The 17,203-nt window shown below is 44.6% G+C and overlaps 4 protein-coding genes across 8 annotated transcripts in view; 3 read left to right on the top strand and 1 right to left on the bottom strand.

The window, feature by feature from the left end:
* ebpl (EBP like) overlaps window positions 1-1,159 on the top strand; it is a 4,945-nt gene extending 3,786 nt beyond the window's left edge. The window contains exon 4 of the mRNA XM_024265445.2: window positions 710-1,159. Within this exon, the coding sequence (XP_024121213.1) occupies window positions 710-956 (247 nt within the window). The 3' untranslated portion in view covers window positions 957-1,159. The remainder of the gene's footprint in view (window positions 1-709) is intronic.
* On the bottom strand, window positions 985-5,350 carry arl11 (ADP-ribosylation factor-like 11). Its single transcript, XM_024265446.2, has 5 exons — window positions 5,227-5,350; window positions 2,081-2,146; window positions 1,903-2,018; window positions 1,572-1,749; window positions 985-1,306 (listed from the first exon to the last, which is right to left on the bottom strand). The coding sequence occupies exons 1-5, from the start codon at window positions 5,344-5,346 to the stop codon at window positions 1,178-1,180; spliced, it is 609 nt and encodes a 202-aa protein (XP_024121214.2). The 5' UTR covers window positions 5,347-5,350; the 3' UTR covers window positions 985-1,177.
* Window positions 5,351-11,909: 6,559 nt separating this feature from the next.
* On the top strand, window positions 11,910-13,982 carry eef1b2 (eukaryotic translation elongation factor 1 beta 2). Of its 2 annotated transcripts, XM_024265439.1 has the most exons (7): window positions 11,910-12,095; window positions 12,809-12,931; window positions 13,000-13,129; window positions 13,199-13,265; window positions 13,428-13,553; window positions 13,737-13,804; window positions 13,870-13,982. In XM_024265439.1, the coding sequence occupies exons 1-7, from the start codon at window positions 12,016-12,018 to the stop codon at window positions 13,954-13,956; spliced, it is 681 nt and encodes a 226-aa protein (XP_024121207.1). In that variant the 5' UTR covers window positions 11,910-12,015; the 3' UTR covers window positions 13,957-13,982. The 2 variants fall into 2 exon arrangements, with proteins under 2 accessions (XP_024121207.1, XP_024121206.1); XM_024265438.1 differs by having other exon boundaries at window positions 11,939-12,095; window positions 13,000-13,265.
* A 70-nt stretch (window positions 13,983-14,052) lies between these two features.
* Window positions 14,053-17,203, top strand: part of zdbf2 (zinc finger, DBF-type containing 2) — a 15,644-nt gene continuing 12,493 nt past the window's right edge. For 2 of the 4 annotated variants that reach the window (XM_024265441.2, XM_036210852.1), the window contains exons 1-2: window positions 14,053-14,268; window positions 15,694-15,781. The gene's annotated coding sequence lies outside the window, so the exon portion shown is untranslated. Of the gene's footprint in view, window positions 14,269-14,907; window positions 14,928-15,693; window positions 15,782-17,203 lie in introns of those variants that run through there. The other 2 variants (XM_024265442.2, XM_036210851.1) reach the window with 2 other exon arrangements.

Here is a 17,203-nt window from a genome sequence, read left to right on the forward strand (position 1 = left end):
AGGTGAGTATGTTTCGCTGAGGTGGATGGTGATGGAATGTACTCAGGGGGAGAGCGCCCGGACAACCCCACGCCAAGACCCCCCGCCGGGGCAGCAGGCGCAGCCAGGACCCCCAAGGGCAACCCACCCCACACTCCAGACAACCGCCTGCCCCCACCGCGAAAGGTCCAAGGGGGGAGCAGGGCAGGGGCCCCCCACCCCCGCCGAGCAGAGGGGAACCCAAGAGAAACAGAGGCCCCAAGGAGTAATGTAAACAAGGCCCGACCAGGCACACCCACTGATGGAGTTTTGGAGAGGACTAGTTCTCTAGAGCAAGGACCGGATTCCGCAACACCGAGACCTGGACACCCCCAGGCTCTGATGTAGTTTGATCCCCTGCTAGATCTTAAATCTCGAGGATCCCACTCCCTGCGTGGGGAGGAGACTGCCGGGCCCAGGAGACCGGCACCCAAGAGACTAGACCACCAGGCCGAGGTTCCCCGCACCCCCGCCAGGGATGGGGTAGGGGACAGAAGGTCGCAGGTCCTGCCTTCCTTGTGTGATCCATGCGTGTTTGTTTCTTAGAGTGTATATTTGTGGTGTTAGAGGTGTGTGTACTAAAGGGTGCAGTTAAAATTGGTGAGAAGGCCTTAACAGGGCAAGAAAGATTCTTTTAAAAAACGTTTGGAGCTGCATGGCATGATGTTCACCTGTCTCCTGTGCATGTCAGACATTTCTTGCAGATTGCTCTGAGCGTCTGTGAGCTGTACGGCAGCTGGATGACCTTCTGTCCTGACTGGCTGCTCGGCAGTCCTCATCTTAACACATCCCGCTGGCTCTACCTGTGGGTCTACCTGGTCTTCTTTAATGGACTGTGGGTGCTGGTCCCTGTCCTCCTGCTGGTCCAGTCCTGGTTCTGTCTCAAGAGTCTTGTGCTCAGAGATGACAGCTATGAGGTGATCAGGAAAAAGATGTAGATGTTTGTCTAAATGATGCTATTCGGTCTTTATCTGGAAAAGCTTTAATTTTTGAATTCCCAGATTGAACATTGAATAAACGTTCACATATCAAAGTTCAAAGATAACAAAAAGAGATAAACCTCAGAAGGAACCAGATGGCAAAATCTGTCAGTACATGTGAGGATGTCAAATAATTCAGAAGAATAAACTAATTAAAAAAGTGTCAGACTGTTGTCATTTCAGCTCTTCTTGATCATCTTGTGGACAGAAAGGAAGGCCTGCTGCAGGCCAAGGCCCTGCACGGCACTGCAGGCCTGGATCTCCCACTGCCGGTCCTTGTAGCTCTCCAGGTCTAGCAGAGTAGACACCTGAGAACCAAACAACCGAACCACGTTAGCTGGGATAAAAGCTCTGATGTTGGCAGCAGATTTCTCCGTCAGTAGAGCAGACTGAGGCAGACTGGGTGGACAAAAGAACATCCTCATGTTCAGTATGGTTTTCTGTTGGTTGTTGGAACCACAGACTGGAGCACCGAGTAATTTAGGTTTTTTTTCTTTAAAGAACATTGAATCAGTAAATCTCTATTGTTATCAGAAACCACGGTGGATTCTGTGTCAAACTGAATGTTCTTACCTCTCGAATTTTCAAGCTGTTAGGAAGATCCTTCTTGTTGGCTAGGACCATTAGAGGAACACCTTCCAGCTTACTGTCACTCAGGACCATCTTCAGTGCCTTCTTAGCTTCAGCCATGCGAGCTGGTTTACTGCTGTCCACAACAAAGACCAAGGCCTTGCAGTTATCCAAGTAGAGTCTGAACAAACAAAGCAGATGTCACTCTCGTTCCACTTTTTAGGTTTCATTCAAACCCAATGTGCCTCGGGAGTCACATTGGATGAGGGTGGGGCTGCCTTCATGCACCACCTGTTGGAGTTGGGTTTTTGACAGGAAGTGTTTGCTCCATTACCTCCAGTTGGGCCTCATTCTCTTCTGCCCCCCAACATCCCACAGCGTCAGAGATGTTTTCTTGTCCAAGTTCAAGGTTCCAACATTGAAGCCAATGGTTGGAGACGTCTTCACCACCTGAAGATAAACCACACTCAGCCTAAACCAAAGCCTGGTCACTCAAACTGCAGGAGACTCACCTTTCCTGTTAGCAGTCTGGCCAGGAGAGTAGACTTCCCTGAAGAATCCAAACCCATGAGAATCACCTGAAAGCAGATCCACCAGTTACAGCTAGAGTTGAAGAATTCATATCTGTATATCTGCTTCTAAAACTAAAAGAAGGAAGAGAACTTTAAGTCACTGAGATTTTTGTTTAGGAGAAGAGGTGTGTCCTCCTGACTACCAGAGAAAAATGTCCAGTCAGATTGTTTTAAAGGGCCTATACCATGTGTATTGTAATGTTCATTTCTCGCTGTAAACAACCCAAAAGTGGTATTTTGATCCATCCACGCACTTGTACTTGAGTATTCCTCTAAAAACCTGTGAGCAGGTTCTCACAATCCAATGAGAGAAGTGAGAACGGCCCCTTCCAGAGAGACTCTGCACTGCCAGCACTGACCCCAGGCTAACACTCAAACACGTTCTCCACGGAGCTACTGGTGCTCAGCAAAACACTTTCATTTTCAATGCACGATACCAAATACCTTCCAATTGTGTCCCGTCTCCATTGGCGCCCGGGTCTAACAAGTCTTCGTTATTATAGACGCGGGTCTCTAATAGTGGGTAGGCTCCTATTAGACCCCCAGGCCCACCGAGGTAATGTAGAGTCACCCAGACACCAAGTTTATGTGGTATTTGTGTTGTGTAGTGGTAGCCAAGAAAAGAACATGATTTGCTGTGGTGACCCCCGAAGGGAAAAGCCGAAAGGAAAAGAAGGAGAAGTGGTAGCCAAGAAAAGATTTTGATGTAACATTCAAACTTTGTGCAGTGGCAACCGCCAAAGAGCATTCAGGTGAGGGATCTGCACCACATTTTGAAGTGGATCCTAAACGTATCAGACAGAGATCAGAGAAAAAGGATCAAATGATATACTGCTGGAGATACAAAAGTTTGGATGTTGTTTGTTTTCGCTGGCGAAACGCGGACATATTGCAGAGGTTGACGTCATGAAATGGGTGGCACTCACAAGCAATGAAAGGCGGAGCCTCAGAGATTGAGTCATCTTACCTCATGATAGGAAAAGAGTTCACAAAAATAACAAATATTTCATAAATAATTCTTATATATAATTATATGTAATAATTGTATATAATCTAAGCACGAGGGGGCCCAAGCCAGGGTCTCATTGTGCTGGTCCCAAGCCCGGATAAATACAGAGAGTTGTGTCAGGAAGGGCATCCGACGTAAAATCTTGCCAAATCAAATATGCGAATCAGACCTACGAAATCCATACCGGATCGGTCGAGGCCCGGGTTAACAACGACCGCCATCGGTGCTGTTCACCGACAGGGTGCCGGTGGAAATTGGACTACTGTTGGTGGAAGAAGGAGAGGCGGAAGGCAGGTTCGTAGGGAGAGAGAGAAGAGGAAAGTCACTAGTGCTGGACTGAGAGTTGGGACTTTGAATGTTGGAACTATGACAGGAAAGGGTAGAGAGTTAGTGGACATGATGCAGAGGAGAAAGGTAGACATACTGTGTGTCCAGGAGACCAGGTGGAAAGGTAGCAAGGCTAGAAGTTTAGGAGCAGGGTTCAAGTTGTTCTATCATGGTGGAGATGGGAAGAGAAATGGAGTAGGAGTTATCCTAAAGGAGGAGTTTGTTAGGAGTGTTGTGGAGGTAAAAAGAGTGTCAGATAGAGTGATGAGTCTGAAGATAGAAATGGAGGGTGTCATGTTCAATGTTGTTAGTGGGTATGCCCCACAGGTAGGATGTGAGCTGGAAGAGAAGGAGAAGTTCTGGTTGGATCTTGATGAAGTGATGATGAGCATCCCTGGAAATGAGAGAGTTGTCATTGGTGCAGATTTCAATGGTCATGTTGGTGCAGGAAACCGAGGTGATGAGGAGGTGATGGGCAGGTTTGGTATCCAGGAGAGGAATGTAGAAGGACAGATGATGGTTGATTTTGCAAAAAAGATGGAAATGGCGATAGTGAATACATTCTTTGAGAAGAGACAGGAACATAGAGTGACCTATAAGAGCGGAGGTAGAAGCACACAGATAGACTACATCTTGTGTAGACGCTGTAATCTGAAGGAGATCAGTGACTGTAAAGTAGTGGTTGGTGAGAGTGTTTCCAGACAGCACAGGATGGTGGTGTGTAGAATGACTCTGGTGGTGAAGAAGATGTAATAATTGTATATATGACCACTTATATGATTATAGTTTACTCTGAGAGGCTAAAGAAAAGCATGATATAGGACCTTTAAATCCAACAAAAAACAATTTTGTTACATTTGGTAGCGTTGCAAAGCCCTACATGTCCTCTGTTTTAAGTTTTTGTGTGTGACATTTTAGGAGTTTTTCCTTACAGAGAAGGGGGGCTAAGGGCAGGGGTGCCCAGTTTAGTTTAGTTTTAAAATCAGCTATTGTTTATATTTTATCGATGATTTTAGGTTTTTGGATAATTATTGGCGTGGAGCCCTTTGAGACAACTGTGGGGTGTAAATTGACTATATCAATAAAATTGAGTTGAATTGTAGAAACCAAAAGAAATGTATTCAATAAGATGCAGTGATCGGGAGATATTCAGGTTTAGAAATGTCCTCTTCAAAAGACACATTTGCATAGCTAGTAGTCAGGAAGATATGGACTTTATTTACATGCAAGAACAATGTGTGAATTCTGTGTGTTAGCGCATGTGTGCGAGTCTCTATTTAGTTAATCTGCCGTCATAATCTCAAACAATATAAACCTGGATTGTGTACTGAAAGAACACTGTGTTTGTAAAACTGAGAAACTGACTATAGAGAGTCAGCACCTATTCAGCCACAAACATCACTGAAGAACCACACCTGGAATGTCTATCTGTTGTTTTTGGGCAGGTATCAGAGAACGTCCCTAGAAGAAACTGCTCTTCTGCCATGTTTACCAACCATGACTAACTGACTGAGCATGTTCTTGTAATGAAACCTTTATGGAGACCAAACTGAGAAAGTGTTCAGAAGAAGACAATGTTTCAACCCCCACCACCACCACCACCATACACAGAACAACTACAGACCCAACATGAAAGTGTTCACCGTCAGTGACCGGAAAACACTAAGTAAGCCCCGCCCTTCTCAAACCGATATTTCACTTCAGACACCTGTGCTGTGGAGAAGCTTTAGAACAGAAGATAGAGACTCACCTGAGGACAGGAGGATGATCCTGCCTGACCCATGTCTGCTCGTCCTTCAGAATGTGTTGAAATCAAAGGATGATGATGATGATTCACTGCTTTCTCCCAGGTGTGTGCACAGTCATTCATGCCAAAGGCCAATGGGAGCAGAGAATGAGACAGGCCAGGTCACATGACATTCAAAGCAGGTCTGACTGCTTTTATTGTTCTTTTTTTTTTAACTCAAACCTGTCCGTCTGATGGAACCCAAGAGGAGATCGTTTCCCTGCAGCACATCAGTTCTCAAACATGCTGGGGTTTTTAAAGCCCCCTTCCAATCATCTTTGAATCTATTGTCAAAGAGTTCCCAGTGGTCTTTGATGATGATTCTTTTCTTTGGACAAAATGAAAAAAACAAAACTCTTTTCTGGGACATACTTTCTACAGAGCAGCAGGAATTCATTAGAAATTCACCTCTGAGTTATGGGTGGAACTGTTGGCACGATGTAAGCCTGCCCACACTTCCCATCATTCTTCTGTTTACACTCTCTCCCGCTGGCTTACGGCCCCTCACAACCCCAACCTAATATTGCCGGTGCAACAGAAAAGGCAAGTAACTCAGACAAGGAAAACAAAGGCGTTCATGGATCCATTTGTCTGCAAGTGGATACATCAGAATGGGGTGAAGAAAGGAGCTGCTCAGTATATTTTTATGTCACAAATACAATCTTTACCAAACTGCATTTGTTTTGTATGCTTCTGTTTCACTTGAATAAAGAAAGGCCATTTTAATATTAACTATCCTTACACATGTCCTTCATGAACAGTAAGAATACTACAGGAAGATGTTAAAAACACTATTTTCGTTGGAGTGGGTCTTTAAGGGGGGCAGAATTCCACTGAAGAACACAGAAAACCCTGTTTATTCTTCTGCAGATGAAACTGAAGAATTGTTTTATTCGTTTACCTAAATACCCACTCTGATCAAAATTGTGTTTTGCGTATTTTAACATGTTCTTGTGGCATTTTTTCTGATGGAGGATGCAAGGAGAGTTAAGATTAAAACCAAGCGGTATGTAACAAAAGGTTGCAGTAACACAACTGACCAGACAGGCTGGTGCTTAGAGTGAGCATTTTCTCATTGACCCCCATATAAAATAGTCATTTTCAGCCCTCACTTAAACCGCTTTAATGCCAGGTGCTTAAACTTTGTATTTCATCAATGGCTGCAGATATGACAACTTCGGAGAGACTGATTTTTTTTTCTAAGTTTTTTTTTTTTTAAGACACTTCTTCCCCTCCATCTAGCCCAGACAGTGGCAGCATCAGGTAAGGAGGGGCGCCACATAGAGCAAAATTATTGATAATGTCAATATTTTTAGTTAATTTATCCATCCATCCATCTTCTTCCGCTCATCCGGACCGGGTCGCAGGGGCAGCAGTCTAAGCAAAGATGCCCAGACTTTCCTCTCCCCGGCCACTTCCTCCAGCTCCTCTGGGGGGACTCCGAGGCGTCCCCAGGCCAGCCGAGAAACATAGTCTCTCCAAAGTGTCCTGGGTCTTCCGAGGGGCATCCGCTGCCTGGTCCGGATGCCTCCTGAACACCTCACCAGGGAGGCGTCCAGGTCCAGGAGGCATCCGGACCAGATGCCCGAGCCACCTCAACTGGCTCCTCGGGATGTGGAGGAGAAGCGGCTCTACTCCGAGATCTCTCGGGGTGACCAAGCTCCTCACCCTATCTCTAAGGGAGCGCCCAGCCACCCTCCGGAGGAAACTCATTTCAGCCGCTTGTAGTCGGGATCTTGTTCTTTCAGTCATGAACCAAAGCTCATGACCATAGGTAAGTACTGGAACAAAGATCGACCGGTAAATTGAGAGCTTTGCTTTCTGGCTCAGCTCTCTTTTCACCACAACGGACCGGTACAGCGACCCTCCAATCCGCCTGTCGATATCACGCTCCGATCTTATTTAATCAAAATAAACTCTTAAAACATATAATTTCTTTTACTTTCAGAAACATGATTTAGTTATTTTCAAAATGTCTTTACATGTCATTGTTTTTAGCATTGATATCTTTATGATTTTTTTGTTAGAAAGATTGACTTTCTCCTCAGAATTTCCCAGTTATAGAGGGTTTCTTTTTTAAAAGTCTTAATATATAAGAACAGGATTCATGTCATGTTTGTGAGGCAAAGCAGACGCAGATGCTGTGACCCAGACGGATCAAGGAAGGCAGAGGTAGTAAAGAATGGGTTTTATTGTCCGATGAGAGTTTGGGCACTGAAGCTTTAGTGGAGTGGCAGCAGGAAGAGGCAGACGAGGATCAGAATTAGTCCAGATATTGGAGCGAAGATCCAGGAAGTGAGTTGGGTGATGGTGGCATAGTTTTGCAGCAGCGTAGATGGTGGAGCTATTTGGAAGTGGACTCAGGTCAGCATGTGGTGTAAAAAAAAAAAAAAAAAATCCTGGCAAAGTGAATGAGACATGAGCGTGAGCAAAAAGTGACTTAAGCTTAAACTTCCAAAATTAAAAGATAAAAAATTAACCAGAATCACAAGGCCAGGGTACTTCACCGGGTAAGGTAATGGACTGGCGAAGAATGCTGGAGCAGGCCCCTCCTAAATAGCTGACTGTGGCTGATGGGATGAGTGCTGGCAGCTGGGTCCAATCAGGAGGTGCAGAGGAGAGCAGGAGCACCATGACAATTCAAATCTGAGCCACACGCGCCACGGTCCCGAAACCAGATGCGCAGCAATATCGGGCCAAGGGTAGGGTATCAGCATCAGTCGCGTCCCATGGACTGGTCCGTGTTTGGACAAAAAGCCCAGACCCTTGATTCAATTGGGCCCAGAATCGAAACCCCCAAGGCGTTGTTTTTTGACGCGCTGTGACTTCAGTAGAGCGTGATCACAGAGTCTGACTACTTCCAGTCCAGGAGACAGAAATAAGTCCTGAAACGCAGATTCTCAACCATAAAAATAATGTTACTTTCATTTCTGCCTCATAAACTAGCTAAAAAGTTGGCTAATTTAAATGTTTTTTTCTCTTTATATTATTATGAATGATAATTTTATGTCAATAATAATATAAAATAAATAAACAAAAAACAAAATACAATTGATGAATAAATAAGAGAGAATTTCACAAATTAGATGAAGTTTTGGGGAATGTATTATTACTTTGCATCATCATGCTGCTATTTTAAGTCAAGTATGTTGTCTGTCAAGTCTGAATAGCGGTACTCCCTAGTTCTCCCCAGTTAACCAGTAGTGTTGTTTAAAATGGCTCAGACAGTGACTGCTGTAAATGCTTTGTTAACTTGATAGCATTTGCTTTTCCAACATATTTGTTTCATTACTTCAATAATTGGTTAATCCAATTATTATGGTAATAATTGTATTTTGAATTCCGTTTTGTATGGTAAAGGCAAACCCAGCAGGTTGGTAATGCCACTTTAGCTGATGCTTATGAAGTTCTGAATTAGTCAGGGTAGTACTGTATATGTCAGGAGTGGTAGCAGGTTCCCTTTTGAATCTGGAGGTGTGTGGAGACAGAGGACCCGGGACAACAGCTTTAAGAAGAGGGTTAAAAAGGCAGTTTATTTAGTCCAGCAAGGGGAGCCGTCTTCAGTCTGTTGGAGCCAGGAGCCTCTGTTAAACAAAATAAAAAACTCCTCAGTTGAGACTCTAAAAAGCACCAGGCTTAAATAAAACCACTACAAACTAGATAAAAAAATAAATAAGAGCATGCAATAAAAACAGCACTGGTGCTGGCGATAAAAACAACTCAGGTAGCTAAAAAAAAGGACAAGCGAAGGAGGGGTACTTAGGTCGAAGAGGGGTGTATCACAACCACACCCCTCTGCTGCTTCTTCGTTGCTCCCCCCTCTGACCGCTGTCTGGCTCCTGACTCGGCTGCCACACTGTATTAAAATGTGAATACCACCCAAGCCTAGCCTCCAGTGTTTTAATGGTTTGGATGTTTTCCAGGTGTATGATAAAATTCAAGTCATGTTGACAAATTGTTTACATTCAAAATGACACTAAAATCACTTTCACCAACACAGGTCATATAGCCAGAGTTGTAAAGAGTAACTGAAAACCATACTTGAGTAAAAGTACAGATACCTTCTGTCACGGAAATTATACATTTCCTTATGTTTCATCCTCTGAGTCTTGTTTTCTTATTGTCAGAACACCCTGATCACAATGTGTAAACATTTTGATTTCATTAGAACATCTTGTTCATATTAGATATGGCATTTCCATTTCCATCTTAAGCTCCTGATTAACAGCTGATTGTATGACTGTATAAAATGTGAGCGTCCTTCATCACAGATGAGAGCTCTGCAGACCTCTCCGCCATGCTCGCCAGCGTGTACTTTTCTCTGCTCTGTTTAATAAACTTTCATGAAAACGTTTGACATTTCTTCATTTCATCGGATCAACAAATATTCCACCACACTTCCTGAAAAATTACTCCAATACAAGTTACAAGTCACCAAGTCCAACAATACTTGAGTAAAAGTATCAAAGTATATCATTTTATTAGAAGTTAATTATTTTACTCGTACTGAATGTGGGCTAGAGAAGACCAAGAAATGTAAAAAACAACAAACTGTTTGAGGTTTTATTTTCTAATATTTTATGGAAATAAAATTTAACACATCAATGTTTCAAAATGGCAGAACAAAATAGATTAAAAAAACAAAACAAAAACTCAGTCACACTTAAATGTTCCAAAAAGGCACAAGCAATTAAAAAAAGCAAGTAGTAAGGTTAAGCAAATTAAAATTCAGATTCGACTTCAATGCAATTCACCTCTCAATCTCAAATGGGGGTGATGTTTTTGTTCAGCTTTAACAAAAGCTGGTTCTTAAAGTTCTTGGACTTCTTCTAGAACTTCTTGGTCTAAAAAATGAGTCCTAGTCGAACAAAATTTGGCATTTATTGAACGCACACTGAATGTTCAATCGGTTGAACATTTTCACTCATAACCACAGCAACGCAGCACTGGGCGTGCTTCAGATTAGCTAGGCGGCCGCTGCACAGATCACCTGCAGCATGGTGTAGGCTGAGTAGATTTTTGCACTTTCACATATGCACTGTCATGAAAGTAATGCAAAAAAGGGTTGAGTACAGGGTACCTACTGCACTGACTGCAAGCTGCCTTGATGACTACAAGCAAATGCATTGTGGGAAACGGGGTCTTGACAGTTCGTGTAGTTCAAAGTGAATTTGATCAGGAATGACAGTTGCTTGATAAAGGAATTCTGTGTATTTTGTAACTCAGTCGTGTAAAAATTAAACTAGATTTCATTGAAATCAACATCACTCAAATTAATTAGTGCAATGTTCATTCATTTTCCTGACCACTTTCTCCCTTTCGGGGTCACGGGGGTGCCGGAGCCTAACCTGGCCGCTGACGGGCGAAGGCGGGCTTTACCCTGGACAGGTCTCCAGTCAGTCGCAGGGCCTCAATCACACACATCCACTCTCACATTCACACCTCAATTTAGAGTCACCAATTAACCTATGAGGCATGTTTGTGGACGGTGGGAGGAAGCCGGAGTCCCCGGTGAAAACCCACGCATGCACGGGGAGAACATGCAAACTCCACACAGAAAGGTCCCAGCCGGGAGTCGAACCGGGGCCTTCTCGCTGTGAGGCAAGAGTGCTAACCACTTTTTTCGTTCTATTACCATTTTTGGTCTGATGCTAAACATCAGACAAACATTTGCATTTATGTGACAAAAGGAACTCATAAAGAGCCAGCACAAATCATGCGTGGTTATGAGTTTTATTGTTGCCTGTATACGTTTCTTTAACGTCTGTTTGATTTATTTATCTGGGACAGTGCACATCAAATCAACCCAGTTTTTTTTGTTGTCCCCTGATGTGCGTTCCAGAAACGTTCATTGAACCGTGTAGAGCACGTTCTAAAACGCACCACACGTTCAGGTCATGACAGCATGCAGTGCCTTCAGCACCCTGCAGGTGGCGATATTGTATTATCAGCCATAGTAACGTAGATTACGATGTGGATTTGTTGTACACAATTATAATGGAACGAGTAACGGCGAGTACCTGTTCAAATGTAGTGGAGTAAACAAGGCATATGATTCAATCAAAACTGTTGTTGAGTAGAAAGTAAAAGTTGCTTATATTTTTAGTAGAAAATAGTCAAAAAATATTTCTTTAAATAACGAAGTCAATTTACTCAAGTACTATTCTGCATAAGTAGTCATCTTTCAGAACTTCATTTACATTTTTTTCTTAATTTCAATATTGTTTAAAGGACAAACAGGGTGTTTTTGTTGCCCTCCTCTGACTTTGGGCCCCTTCATGTCCCGCGGTCAGTGATTTATAATCCAAGACAATTCAACCTTTACATTTTGAAGGCAGAAACATGTTTAAATTCGCCGTTTGGAGAGGACTCCTGCTGAAGAGTCTGATTCAATAAAATAGAAAGCATAATATATTTGAGTGACCAGTCCCTTGTGTTTATTCTAAATATGCAGGAGAAACGAAAGGAACTCTGGGTCAGTCAGACCTGTACGATGTGCAGATCAAACTATATGAAGCATTTCAGCATTAACCACATGGACATTCGGGTCTGTCCGTATATCGTAAGATGATCAGAGTGGTTCTGACAGTCGTCTGCAGGTCTGAAGACTCCCGCGGAGCTCCTCCTTCGGGACGGAGGAGGAGGAGGAGGAGTCCTTTGAGGAGGAGTTAGAGCTCTGCTATAAATCTGCGTCCTGTTCCCCGTCCCTCCTCTTTCTGCTCCTGGTCGTGGTAGAACCAGCTCATCCTCATCATGGGGTTCGGTGACCTGAAGTCTTCCTCGGGACTCAAAGTTCTGAACGACTTCCTGACGGACAGGAGCTTCATCGAGGGGTGAGCACAGAGCCGCCATGTTGGATCCGCTTCGGGCTAACGAGGCTAGCCGTTAGCTTAGCATTTCGGTGCTAGAGAGCCGGGGAACACGCGGGACGGCCTGGGGACGACTCGCTGCTCTGACCAGTTGAGAAGAACCCCTCAAAGTTCTCGGTTCCGTCTGGTTTCGGAAGAATTATTGCAGGTTCGTGCAGCAGATCACATGGCGGAATTTCTATACGTGTTGAGCGCGATGCATTGTGGATAATCTGACGGGCTACCCGGCCAGGTTACTTCCTCATGATTACATGAAGTTCGTCGCTCGTTCTGCTGTCATCAGAACCTGAACTTGGTCTGCTGCCGGTCCTGTCTGTTCTCGATCGGAACCTTTTGGACCCGTGCTGGTGTGGGTTAGGGCTTCCCTCTGAACGTAAATCTAATCTACCCCCTGGAGTGACCATCAAACTTTATCCAGTGGGCTGGTCCTGGTCCAACCCAACCCGGGATTGTGTGGAGGTTTTCTTTGATTGGCAGGTATCAAAACTAACCCGAGCTGTGGTTAAGGTCTAAATGGAGCGTGGCAGTGATCAGAGCAAACGTTTGCTGAGTAGATGAGTGTATACCCTCCTCCACCAGAGGCACGAGCTGGTCTGTAAAATCCTGCACCTGTGAGGGGTTCGTGTGTTATTGGGTCTGATGTCATGACCTGTCAGTAACCATCAGTCTGTCTCTAGGTATGTCCCTTCTCAAGCGGACGTTGCTGTGTTTGAGGCCATCACAGCTCCACCCCCTGCTGACCTGTGCCACGCCCTCCGGTGGTACAACCACATCAAGTCCTACCAGGCCCAAAAAAACAGGTGAGGCGGCGTGGTAGTATGTGGAGGTGTGGGGCCCAGAAATTAAAACCTGAACTTCTGCCCTTAAGTCTTCCAGGTGTGAGAAAACCTCTGGGCCAATACGGCCCCGCAGGTGTTGCAGATACCACATCTGGTTCCCCTGCTGCCAGCAAGGATGAAGATGATGATGATATTGATCTTTTTGGCTCTGACGAAGAGGTGAGCTTGTGGTGTTGTCTAAACCAGATCTTCATCACTTCATGTCTCACCCTGACTTTGGTCTGGCAGGAGGACCCAGAGGCCGTTAAGCTAAAGGAACAGCGCCTGGCTGAGTACGCTGCAAAAAAAGCTAAGAGTAAGTCTCCGCACACTCAGTCAGCACCAGTTCTGATGATGATGATCTACTCACCATCTTTCGGCTGAGCGCCTGATGGACACCTGTTTTCACCTGATGGATCGTTCCTTACAGTTGGAGGTAGCTCTGTGTTTGCGTGATTGAAGCCTCCTTTTCTGTTAGAACCCACCCTTATTGCCAAATCCTCGATCTTATTGGACGTGAAGCCGTGGGATGACGAGACAGACATGGCGAAGCTGGAGGAGTGCGTCCGCAGCATCCAGATGGACGGGCTGGTGTGGGGACAGTGTAAGCAGCTTGACTTCTCACTGATCAGAATCCTGAATCTGCAGAAATGATGATTTGACTCACCATCTTTCGACTGACGTCTGATGCACACTCCGAACCCTGAAACCTGCAGAACCTTGACTCAAGCTTCCACTGCTTCATCAGTCAGGGACATTAAGAAGTTTCTTGTTTCTGGTCCTGCAGCCAAACTCGTCCCGGTGGGTTACGGCATCAAGAAGCTGCAGATCAGCTGTGTGGTGGAAGACGATAAGGTGTGTTCCTGCCTGCTCCTTCTGGTTCCCCCTCGTCTTCTGGTTTACAGTGTTGTTGCTTTCAGGTGGGCACGGACATCCTGGAGGAGAAGATCACAGCCTTCGAGGATTACGTTCAGTCCATGGATGTTGCAGCATTCAACAAGATCTGAGATGTTAATAAAATGATCAAACTGTTTGCTTCGTCTCTTATTGTTTTCCTCATAATTCTGGATAAAACCAGAGGCTACTCAAAGCCCGCAGTTCCATCTGCCGCCTGCAGGCGGCACTGCAGCTCTACCAGCTCCTGCTGCAGAAGAAGAGAACCGGAAGTAAACGTGAGCGCGCGGACACGGACAAACCGGAGGATTAACCCGCGCTACAGGTAAACAGCTAAGCAGTTTACGCGACAGAACGTCGCTCCACGCGCACAGGTGTGTTTACAGCCGGAAACCACCGGGCAGAAGCTAGCGGCTACACGCAAGGTAACCCAGGCGAATTTATCTGTATAGCACATGTCATGCACGGAGACAATTCAAAGTGCTTTACATAAAACGTTAAAAGAAACAATCAAAAGAAATGATACATGTGTGATCATTAAAAGAAAGTAAAACGATTTTAATTTAAAACAAGCATAAACAGTGCGGACGTAAACTTTTGAATACATATTATTAATCAAATGTAACTGAGAACAGGTGAGTCTTTAACCTGGATTTAAATACACTGAGTGTTTCAGCAGATCTAAGGTTTTCTGGAAGTCTGTTCTAGATCTGTGGTGCATAGAAGCTGAATGCAGCTTCTCCATGTTTAGTTCTGACTCTAGGAACTGATAAAAGACCGGATCCTGATGACCAGAGAGGTCTGGCTGGTACATACTGGGTCAGGAGGTCAGTCATGTATTTTGGTGCTAAACCATTCAAAGCTTTATAAACCAGTAACAGAACTTTAAAGTCTATCCTCTGACAGACGAGTAACCAGGTGACTGATGCGTGAACACGTGTTCGAAAAGCCGTGAGAGTTTAGGCTGCGCAGAGCGTCCAGGTGTGGGCGGAGCCTATGTTAAGAGTCCAAGAGTTTTGGCGCGCACTATCTCACTTGTTCGTTTGGCTGCGAGCGACCCGCATCAGTCGTGACGTCACAACAGGTAACTGTGAACAACCCGCGGCGGGTCCCACCTGTCCTGAGTATTGAGGATAGATTTAGCCCTGAGACGAGGTGGGTTCCAGCAGAATGATCCGGTTCTGTGGTTCCAGTTTAACCAGAGATCGTTGATCTGTCATCGAGTCAGAACAACTTGATGACAGATCATTGTCGTCTCAGCTGTTTCAGTCCCAGGAGGTTCTCTAAATCGAACATTCTCATCCCAGTTTTACTGTTCGGCACCTTCAGGGGAGATCAGATCCTAAAATCCAGTAGTTCACAGCAACAATTTTGGCTGTTGGTCAAAAGGAGTCCAAAATATTCCAGAGTGTGTCTAATCAGATTAGAACCTGATCCAGAAGATCAGCTGAATCTTTACAGGAAGACGTTTGAAATGAGTTCAGGAGAACAGACACTTTAAAGCAGGGATCTCAAACTCGCGGGCCGTGAGTTTGAGATCCCTGTTGGGGAGGAGACCGCCGGGCCCAGGAGACAGGCACCCGAGAGACTAGAAGGCCAAGGTTCCCCCGCCAGGGATGGGGTAGGGGACAGATGTGTGATGTGTGATGCAAGCGTGTTTGAAGTCAGAGGTTGGAATGAGTGATGGCTGAGTAGAGCCGATTGGGAAATAGATGGGATGGATGGGCTTGTTAAGGAGGATCAGACATTTCCCAGAAGTTTCTCCATTTGCCCATGAACCCCTCATCCTCTTCTGAACTCCACCAACTTGACATTTTTGATGACTTCAGTTTTCCTGTCTGTGTTCTCAGGCTCATGGACGCCCTGACCTGGTTGCTATTGGTAACAGTATGGCAGAGTCATATTTGACACGCCCATCACTGACAGCCCCGCCTTCACGTGAGTGGTCATAATTGTGTCCAGAGGATCTCCCATTCCTGACCTGCCAACAGAAAGTAATGATAGCATGCTAGTCATGGTTCTACTTGCCTGTGGAGTGGACCATTGACTGTAGAAAGTGTTGCAAACATAATAACGGCTGGTTTTCTAGTTCAGACAGGAGTCAAGCGCAGTTAAAAGCTCACAAAGCTAGATCGGGGTCAGATGGGCAGAGGTCAGTCACGAGCATGGGGATATGGCCAAAAAAAATCTCAGATTTTTTCATTCCAAATTCGATTTTAATTGATTTTTTCTCCTCCCTCCTTTTATTTATTTATTTTTTTTAAAAAAGGTCACACATGACAGAATATTTTTTAACAAAAACTATTATATTTTAACTTGTCTTTTGGAAATTGTTTCAAAGACAAAAGTGCAACTAAATACAAGCTGTAAAAATGTTTATAGAACAATGCAGCAGGTGTTTTGGGAGCTATCACTAGCTTAAGCATCCTATAAAGAGAAATAAAATAATCATTCAGCAGAACACTTTTGGTAGCAACAGCCTTCAAACTGATGTTGCTGTGTGTGGTTTGATGCTCTAAGTTTGAGGTTACAACCTCAGTGACCAAAATCTCTTCTTTTAATCAGTAAAAAAAAAAAAAAAAAATCTAAACATATTTTTTACTGGACAAATTATTACATTATGTTACTAAAACATTTACATGGGTGGTGATTTAAAAATATTCTGTTGAACACAAACAGAGAGGAAGTCACAACATAAAAACAACCTCAGATAAAACACTTTCCCCCTAAGGAACTCCTTAAACTTCTAATCAGTCTTTGCTCTCTGGTTTTCTATGTCTATGAAGAGTTTTATTTCCATCACAAACGAGTTGTTTCTTTTCTTTAGCAGCTAAAAAGACTCCTTTACACCCTAAAAGGAGAGCTACAGTCAGTCACCAGATCCAGTGAACCAGTTGAGGAGAAGATAAGACTTTTCTAGAATTGTTTTAAAGAAAATGAAAATTATAATTAATAAATAGGGGCTGCACGGTGGCGCAGTGGTTAGCGCTCTCGCCTCACAGCGAGAAGGCCCCGGTTCGACTCCCGGCTGGGACCTTTCTGTGTGGAGTTTGCATGTTCTCCCCGTGCATGCGTGGGTTTTCACCGGGGACTCCGGCTTCCTCCCACCGTCCAAAAACATGCTTCATAGGTTAATTGGTGACTCTAAATTGCCCCTAGGTGTGAATGTGAGAGTGAATGGGTGTGTGATTGAGGCCCTGTGACAGACTGGAGACCTGTCCGGGGTGTACCCCGCCCTTCGCCCATCAGTAGCCGGGATAGGCTCCGGCACCCCCGCGACCCCGACAGGGACATAGCGGTCAGGAAGATGAATGAATGAATGAATAATGTCCATGGCAGACATAAAATCCTGTCCACCTT

This window comes from Oryzias melastigma, unplaced genomic scaffold (assembly GCF_002922805.2).
Source record: "Oryzias melastigma strain HK-1 unplaced genomic scaffold, ASM292280v2 sc00262, whole genome shotgun sequence".
In the NCBI taxonomy this organism is placed as follows: Eukaryota; Metazoa; Chordata; class Actinopteri; order Beloniformes; family Adrianichthyidae; genus Oryzias; species Oryzias melastigma.

What these genes read in the sequence shown, in the direction of transcription:
- eef1b2 (XM_024265438.1), top strand. Translation starts at nt 12,016, where the DNA reads ATGGGGTTCGGTGACCTGAAGTCTTCCTCGGGACTCAAAGTTCTGAAC. An exon ending in GACAGGAGCTTCATCGAGGG is followed by an intron (nt 12,096 to 12,808) that starts GTGAGCACAGAG and finishes GTCTGTCTCTAG; the next exon opens with GTATGTCCCTTCTCAAGCGG. An exon ending in CGGGCTGGTGTGGGGACAGT is followed by an intron (nt 13,554 to 13,736) that starts GTAAGCAGCTTG and finishes CTGGTCCTGCAG; the next exon opens with CCAAACTCGTCCCGGTGGGT.
- arl11 (XM_024265446.2), bottom strand. Translation starts at nt 5,346, where the DNA reads ATGAATGACTGTGCACACACCTGGGAGAAAGCAGTGAATCATCATCAT. An exon ending in AGAATGAGGCCCAACTGGAG is followed by an intron (nt 1,750 to 1,902) that starts GTAATGGAGCAA and finishes TTGTTTGTTCAG; the next exon opens with ACTCTACTTGGATAACTGCA. An exon ending in ACAGCTTGAAAATTCGAGAG is followed by an intron (nt 1,307 to 1,571) that starts GTAAGAACATTC and finishes TTTGGTTCTCAG; the next exon opens with GTGTCTACTCTGCTAGACCT.